The 8690-nt window shown below is 43.8% G+C and overlaps 1 protein-coding gene across 1 annotated transcript; it reads right to left on the reverse strand.

The window, feature by feature from the left end:
* Positions 1-4941: 4941 nt before the first annotated feature.
* Positions 4942-7705, reverse strand: si:dkey-171c9.3 (uncharacterized). The gene is made up of 2 exons (XM_030338726.1): positions 7605-7705; positions 4942-6793 (listed from the first exon to the last, which is right to left on the reverse strand). The coding sequence occupies exon 2, from the start codon at positions 6785-6787 to the stop codon at positions 5654-5656; it is 1134 nt and encodes a 377-aa protein (XP_030194586.1). The 5' UTR covers positions 6788-6793; positions 7605-7705; the 3' UTR covers positions 4942-5653.
* Positions 7706-8690: the final 985 nt, after the last annotated feature.

An 8690-nucleotide genomic window follows, 5' to 3' on the forward strand; every position in this document is an offset into this window, starting at 1 on the left:
ATAATTTTAAAAAAATCCCCAACTAAAGATTAGAAAGGCTAGTCTTCCAAATGTCAAATCCTTTTAATTTTGGTTTTCATTTCTTTTTTTTGTTGTCTGAAACACTGCTCTTATTTTACAATAAATTAGCTTCTTTCCGAAAAACGCTAGCTGGTTTGCTAGCCGTTGGAAAAACATTATAGCGAAACAAACTAAGCAACCTCGCCACTAACCTCGCTCATTTAAATCAAGTGCAGCAGTCTCACTATTGAGCCTCTATAACTTCTTGAACATTGATTGTCCTTAAGATAAACCCGGGCTTGAAACACTTTGACATCGTGAAGGTGTGTCAATTTGAGAAATACAATGCTTCGTAGGTATGGGTATTGTTATAACGTTTAACGTTTTTGTAACTCCAGTTCTGTAGACGCTACTACATCACTCGAGACATTTCAGCAGCAGTAACAATAAGGTTCATTGGGAGAGTTTGCTGTCCCATCAACCACAAGTATCATCTATTAGGTGAATACCCATGTGACAACAACTCAGGTGTTCTGTATCAGAATCACTGCCAAGTCAGATACATTTTAATTCCTATAGCGAGAAATCGGTCATTGAGAATGAGGAAACACATTTTTTCTGAGCTATCATCCTCATGAATCCATTATGCACTTTGGCTTTTTTGGCTTGGTGCTTGTTCAAGAGCTCCTAACCACAGATGGCTCAATGCTCTGTAGGCCTACAGCTGCCGAGGCATAGCCTTGTAGGAAGTGGATAGGCCTGCTTATCACTGTTAACCTGTTAACCTGGCTGATCTGGTCAGCAGCAGGGAGCCCGGTTACGGCTCATGCATCTAACCAGTTCGGCCCCAATTCATTGATTCTCACCTTTTTTTTTTTTTTTTATCTTTAAGCATAAACTAGCAAGCCCCAGCGACAGCTGCTTACGGAATTCTGTGCTATAACTCTGTGAAAGTGTTTTTATTCGCTGAAAGTGAGGTGTGGAATTCACCACCAAAGAACTGCCCCTAGGGTTCTTGATGAGAATTCACCAACGGCCAGGATAAAATTAGCCACGGTGAGCTCAGCTGCGACCTACCCTTCAATGGCAGGCTAGCTCTCTCAGCCAAGTCACCAGCTCTTAAATCCGAAGGGGCGGTTGAAATGTTATCGCCATTGTGGCATTTTGTATCACAGTGAAGCACCAAATGTCTATTCAGCTTTCTCCATGAATAATAACGCCTGTTATACATATTGTTATAAGACATTTAGTTAATTTGTCAATAAGTGTTTCGTTTTGAGAGCACATGAATAGTATATTTCACATCATATGTTTGGTGCAATATTACTTTGCTACAAAGATATAAGTCTGCCCTTGTGCTTCAAGCATAGCCGACAGTTTCCTTCTCAAAGCAGGTCGGTGGGACCACCAGAACGTCATCGAGAGAAGTTTTATTCGAACAACACTGTTGTTTAGTCTCAAAGCACTTTGAAGGGGCGCATCATACTCCTCCCCCCTCACCCTTGGTGGCCCACAAGGTCACAAAAAACTCCCTGAATCCTGATGAGCTAGAGAAAAGACACTGCAGGGATACACATAGGGATGATTAGGGGTGCAGTCAGAGACGCTGAGTGCTCACACTCAGATAAAATACTAAGCTAAACAACAAGATGAGTCAGAGAGAGAGAGAGGAAGCAATTTGGGACTTAAACCCATGGGTTCACACCGGCTGAGGGTCTGAAAACAAAGGAGGGGGGGGGGGGGATGTTTTCGTAGTTCTTGGCTTTACACAGATGCCTACACGTGCAACTTCAATGGCCTTCTGAGGTCCTACTTACTCAGGTTTCATCAATTCATTGGTTTTCGATCCCCTTCTGTTTTGAACCCTGTTTGGATAATGTCATCAGTTTGAACCCTATGTTTTCACAGTCACAGGATCAGCAGCATAGATTACGTGCACGTTAAAACAAACTAAGAAACCTTTTATAACAACATCTTTGAACTATTGATGATATGCACATGGGGAACAGAATCTCTGTGATCTACCCTTGAGGATCGTCATTATCCAAGCACACCACAAAAATAAGTACTTTTGCCGTTGTATAAATCAGCCGTTTGCCAAAAATTGACGCTATCAGGCGTCTTTGTGTTGCCATCATGCTTATATCTGGGATCCTATTCAATTACCGATTCCTTGATTAGCTGGTTGCTGTTGGCCATTCATTGTTGATAAAAGGCAGTTAAAAATTGAGGTTGATTTGGTTCTTGCTTTGCCAGAAAAGAATTGCCGTTAGCAGTAGGGGATTTCTGTTAGCCACTAAAAAGAAACACGAGACCAAACAAATGAAGATGACCCAGCACTTCACCAGAGAGACAGGGTTTGCTTGTGTGATGGACCCACAATGCACCACTTGTGCAATATTTTATACTTAGAATGGACAACTAACACACATTAAATAGAACGGGATGCGTCTTAATTGACATTGTCTAAGCCTTTTCCTAGACTGCCTCAAGGAGTTTTTGACGAATGCCGTCACCAGCAGCTGGTTGAATCTTAAACGGGAGTTCCTAAATCTGACTGTCAAGATGAAGAACGTGGTCCACGGTCTCCTCTTCCCTCTCCTCCCCCACCTCTTCCTCCAACTCATCATCCCTGTCCTTCTTCCCCTCTCCTTCCCTCCTCTCCTCCTCCCCCTCCTCTTCCTCCAACTCATCATCCCTGTCCTTCTCCTAACTCTCCTTCTCTCCTCTCCTCCTCCCTCTCCTCCCCCTCCTCTTCCTCCAACTCTTCATCCCTGTCCTTCCCCTCCCTCTACTTCTCTCCTCTCCTCCTCCCTCTCCTCCCCCTCCTCTTCCTCAAACTCATCATCCCTGTCTTTCTTCCCCTCTCCTTCCCTCCTCTTCCTCCACGTCCTCCTCCCTGTCCTCCTCCTCCCTCTGTAATACAATTTAGTTTTGCGGTATGGTTCCACTATTTCCTGGGGCTCCCTGCTGTAGGATTTGACCTATATATCTCATCCCATGATATAGGTTGCATACAATACAGAGCAGGCCCATAGCAGGTGGAGGCTGGGGAGGTGGGTATGATCAGCACACTTCGCAGAGTGTGTGTTTGAGATCTTCCATTGACCGCCTATCAGTGTACGCCTTGATTGGGATGTGTTAGCGGTCAGCTGATAGGGGGCACATGACTAGAGTGTCCTGCCAGAGGTAGCTACGCCCACGTGTTTGTGTGTGTGTGTGTGTGTGTGTGTGTGTGTGTGTGTGTGTGTGTGTGTGTGTGTGTGTGTGTGTGTGTGTGTGTGTGTGTGTGTGTGTGTGTTTCTGTGTGCGAGCCATTCAAAAACCAAGAGCACACACCCAACACACAGAGGAATTCTAAGTAGGAAATAAGAAGGGATGTAGAGACCTCATATGCCATGGGTTTAAACCCACACAACCAACCAACCAACCATCTCTCTCACTCTCTCTCTCTCTCTCTCTCTCTCTCGCTCTCCCTCCCTCTCTCTCTCTCTCTCTCTCTCTCTCTCTCTCTCTCTCTCTCTCTCTCTCTCTCTCTCTCTCTCTCTAGACGAACATCTAAATTAAACTGATCTCGTAATCACACTGCAGTGCTCACCCATCACCTGCTCTGTATTCACACGCTGATCACACACACACACACACACACACACACTAATACACTACGGGATACACACATACACACAAACACATGCACTCACTCAAGTACACTAGATCACGCACACACCTATCTGACCATTATGCTTCTGCTTCTGGAAAAATGCCACCCTCTGACATCACACAAGCATTTCCCCAGATGTGTGTATTTGCGCAGATGTGTGTGTGCGTATGTGTCTGTGTTTGTAAGGGGATGTATGAATGTTTGCATGCAATTGAGTGTGTCCATATGGGTGTGTGTGCGTTTGTGTGTGTGTGTGTGTGTGTGTGTGTCCATAAGTGTGTGTGTGTTTGTGTGTGTGTGTGTGTGTGTGTGTGTGTGTGTGTGTGTGTATTGAGATCAGGGGGTGAAACCACAGCTGTCTGCCCAGCCCAGCTTGCCTGTGTGCATGTGTGTGAATGTGTGTGAAAGCGTGTGCACGCGTGTGTATGCATTTTCCCATGGTGACCATGGTCATCAATGTGGGAGACGTTAGAATCAGCATTCCTGTCGTACACAGGGGGAATATCACACACACAATCACACGTATACACATACAGATACACACACATTCTGATCTAGAACACTGTCCAAAAGAACATTGATACAACAGCATGAACAAAATCCGTTGCAGAAAACCAACACACATCTTAGTGTGTGTTAGTGAAAGCGCATTGCCATCTAACAATCTTTGATTCATGAGACCATGAAAGTCAAAATATACCCTAGAATCGTAACTCGCACGCTAACTTGAGCCGCGACTCTTTGGGTCTCGGGCTGTCCGTGCGCTTCCTGTCCGACAGACGGACTCAACCTACCTGTTTGCCGCGCAGCGGCTGTCGCAAAACACAAGGTCAATGTGGGCTCAAAGGTCAAATGTGTACCAAAAGGTCACACAAACCGGATGCATGTTGGCATCTATATCTTAGCCAACATGTATACCTATATAGATTCACTTGGTTCTTCAGTGTGTGTGAGGGGGCCAACGTGTGATGCTATCAATGTTGGGATTGAGAAGAACACTGAAACAATCTGTTTCCCTAACTGTTGGATTTGAGAAAACCCAGCGAGACATCTGCTCCCATTCCCATCCAGTGTTTTGGCGTATAACAAAGCACATTTAACGATGTTAAAGAAATGAGTAGCGGCCGTCTGTCATGTGAATCCTTCAAGATTCTAGGACCCCTCAGAGTTCAAAGCATTCTTAAATTCCTAACTTCCTCCACTTGTCAGATACAACTTATACAATATAGTTTAGTCAATATTCAACCACATGAAATGTAAATCAAACAGTAAGGCAACAATTAAATTTGGTCATATTTGATTTTATTATTTGCAATCCCATTCAGTGGAGCTACATTTTCAAGACGTGTGACACGTTGCAACAACAGCTCAAGATCCAAAGATCAGATGGAAGCTATTTCCTTACCAACTCACAGAATAAATGGTTACCTTCAACGAAATCAAATACAGACAAATTACTGTTGGGGGAAAAGTCCACTTACTAATTGGCTCTCTTCCTATTGGGCCAATTACATGACCTTTGTGAGGTCACACATTTTCACGATTCAGGTTGCGTAATTAAATACTTTTGGTGATAGGATAAGAGGCTTTGGAATAGCTGTTCGTTGTTCCTCCTCTCAGACGAAATGTCTTGTGTTCAAACCCCCGTGTCCACAGACCAAACCGTAGGCAGCCTTGAACAAGATACTCATAATCCAACCTGCTTTTTAATGAATTGACTCTCAAATGTGTACGCTGTGTATTCTACCAAATACCAGAGGGGGTACGTGTATATCATATATATTTATCCAACAACAAAAATAACAAGGACAACACAGTTACGAAATTAATGTGAATTCTGAGCCATTAACTGATTGCGTTGATAATTGGCTTATTAAAAGATTTTTTTATAGGACACTGGAAGTCTTGTGCTGCAGCCTAGTGGACATGATGGTGTACTGATATCCATCTGTAAAAAAACAACAACAGCAAGAACGTACATTTTTCTAAATGTTATGGAATATGTTGTTGAAGTACTTGGATGGTCCCTTCTGTGCATGCTTGTGCCATGGTAACCTTACGGAGGGACGAGGTGACGATGCTGTGAGCCAGCCGGTCAGCCATGCAATGAAGACGACCCTCACCATCATCACTCGCCTCAGTGGATCTTCTCTGACCGATATCCATCACCCCCTCACCAACCCGACCGGTCACCCACTCCATGATCTCCTCAGTCAGGTCCTCCATGTAAGCCGCCATTTTGGCTCCATCCCACTGCTGCTGCCGTTGAGCTCCTTCTCCACCATCACCTCCATAGCGGTCCGCCATGAAGCCCGACGAGAGCTCCTCGCCGTGGGGGTCTCCCATCGACAGTGAGCGCACCACGTGCTCCACCAGCGCCACCCGGTGGTCATCATCGGTACAGAAAACGTTCCCCAAAGGGCCCCCTTCGCTCCGTCGGTCCTTGGGCTTCGGGGGAGGTGGAGACGGAGTCGGCAGGAACTCTCTAGCCAATCCGTCGTTCAGCCTCCTGGAGAAGCTGCCTCCTCGGCCCTCCCGCTCCTGCTCCGGGACGACGGGCGAGGTCGGGGGTGCATCGGGGTAGTCCAGCGACCCCACAGCGGTGCACTCCAGCTGGGATGGCGGAGGGGGGTTCCAGCCCTGGATGGGTTTCCCACGAGAACACGTCTCTCGAAGGGCGGAGGCAATCGTGGCTGAGGCGATGAGTCCAGCCAGGACTTCCACAGAAGATTCCTCCTTCAGGTCCTCTTCCTCCCCTCCTGCTTGCTCTTGGTCCAGGGGGTCTTCATCGTCGTCAAAGGAGAGGAAGGGGTCCTCCTCCTGGTGCTGGTGGAGGTCGGCGTGGAACAAGCTGAGAATGTTCCGGGCCATGGCGGACCCAAAGCGTTCGGGGAGGCCCAGGCTCAGAGGAAGGCGTTTTAGAACATCTGATAAGTTAAAATAAGGTTCCGGAATTGGTTCTAGAACCCGTGGTAGGTTGGAAGGAGGTTCCAGAATGGGTTCTAGAACCCCTGATATGTTGAGGGGAGGTTCTGGAATGGGTTCTAGAACCCCTGATAGGTTGGGAGGGGGCTCTGGAATGGGTTGTTTGTCTTTAACCGACTTTTCTCCATCTTCTTTCATCATGAGAACCTGCGAGATCCAACATTAAAAGATTTAGTTATGAAATTTATTTGGGTTGACTAAACAAAAGTACTCTACTCATGTTTAGATGAATGATGGCAAACCTAATTGAGTGCTTAAATTGTTTCTACAACATTTAGTTACTGGATTTACTGCTTGATAACAGGCTTCCGTTTTTTTTTTTTTTTTTTACCACAAGCAAGCTAAAGCTCAACTTAGGACATTTACAGATATTCATCTGATTTAAGTCATCTGACAGTGCACTTGAGTCAGTGAACTAAGATCAATATACTAATGCAATGTTGTGGACACAAATGGCCAGTAAAATGTAGGAACCAATGACAGAAGAGAGAAAGAAAGAAAGAAACTAAGAAAGAAAAACAGGGCTAGGAAATGATCCCATAGACAAATAATCAGAGCACGATGTTGCATGTAAGAATAAAAGTGTTGAGAGCTTCATAGTTGTTGACACTCAATAGAGAGCCAAAAGAAAAAACAGAATGACAGAAAGGGAAAGACCAACTCAGAAACAGAGAATAAGATGTTTGTTATAGAAAGTAAAAGTGCTGAGAGGGAGGCAGGAAATACAGAGGCTTGTTGTTGGCTTTCTGTACCAAGATCATCCTCTAACCAGAATGTGGTATTCATTTTATCACGCTTTTAACTAGCGTGGCCACATACTATTAAAATACTATGAATACTACACAACTGTACTTATACTACACTACTATTTACAATCAGACCAATTAGACTGATAGACAGACAATAGACCAATTACCACTGAATCCATAGTCAGTGAACACAGAGATTGGTCACTAACCTGTAATATTCTACGTCTTAATGCTTTATCTTCTACCGTTGTGAGGTAGAGATGGAGTGGAGTTGTCGGGCTTACCAGGGCAGCGAGCGGGCCGGTCTTGACAGAGAACTGTCAGAGATGCAAATGTGGTGATCAGGAAGTGGATTGAAACTCAGGTTTAGTTTTTCTTCCTGTGCGTGTGCACAAGGTGTGAATGATCGTGTGTTTGCTTGTGTGTGTGTCTGTATGTGTGTGTGGAGGTACTCTGTATATGTGTGGTTAGTTCTCTCTCTCTCTCTCTCTCTCTCTCTCTCTCTCTCTCTCTCTCTCTCTCTCTCTCTCTCTCTCTCTCTCTCTATATATATATATATATATATATATATATATATATATATATATATATATATATATATATATATCTCTATATATATCTCTATATATATATATCTCTATATATATATATATCTCTCTCTATATATATATATATATATATATATATATATATATATATATATATATATATATATATATATATATATATATGTATACTCAAAACTGGTGAGCTTCCAACACTGTGAGATGGAAACAAAACCGAAAACTAAAGCATATTTCTCTCCATCATGAAACAAATTTGTCCTTGGATGAGAATGGTAGAAACAGAAAACAGAAGACCAAATAAAACATGCAAGGTTATACAATATGCAGATAGTCTATAATAATAATAATAATAATAATAATAATAATAATACATTTAATTTAGAGGCGCCTTTCAAGAGACCCAAGGTCACCTTACAGAGCACATGTTCATCATAAATCGTTTAAAAAACAAGACATTGTGAAAAAAAACAAACAAACTTGAAACTCAGGTTTAGTTTCTCTTCCTGTGCGTGTGCACAAGGTGTGAATGATCGTGTGTTTGCTTGTGTGTGTGTCTGTATGTGTGTGTGTGAGGTACTATGTATATGTGTGGTTAGTTCTCTCTCTCTCTCTCTCTCTCTCTCTCTCTCTCTCTCTCTCTCTCTCTCTCTCTCTCTCTCTCTCTCTCTCTCTCTCTCTCTCTCTCTCTCTCTCTCTCTCTCTCTCTCTCTCTCTCTCTCTCTCTCTATA

Source organism: Gadus morhua, chromosome 17 (genome assembly GCF_902167405.1).
Source record: "Gadus morhua chromosome 17, gadMor3.0, whole genome shotgun sequence".
Classification (NCBI taxonomy): Eukaryota; Metazoa; Chordata; class Actinopteri; order Gadiformes; family Gadidae; genus Gadus; species Gadus morhua.

Coding starts and splice junctions, on each gene's coding strand:
- si:dkey-171c9.3 (XM_030338726.1), bottom strand. CDS start 6,787: ATGATGAAAGAAGATGGAGAAAAGTCGGTTAAAGACAAACAACCCATT.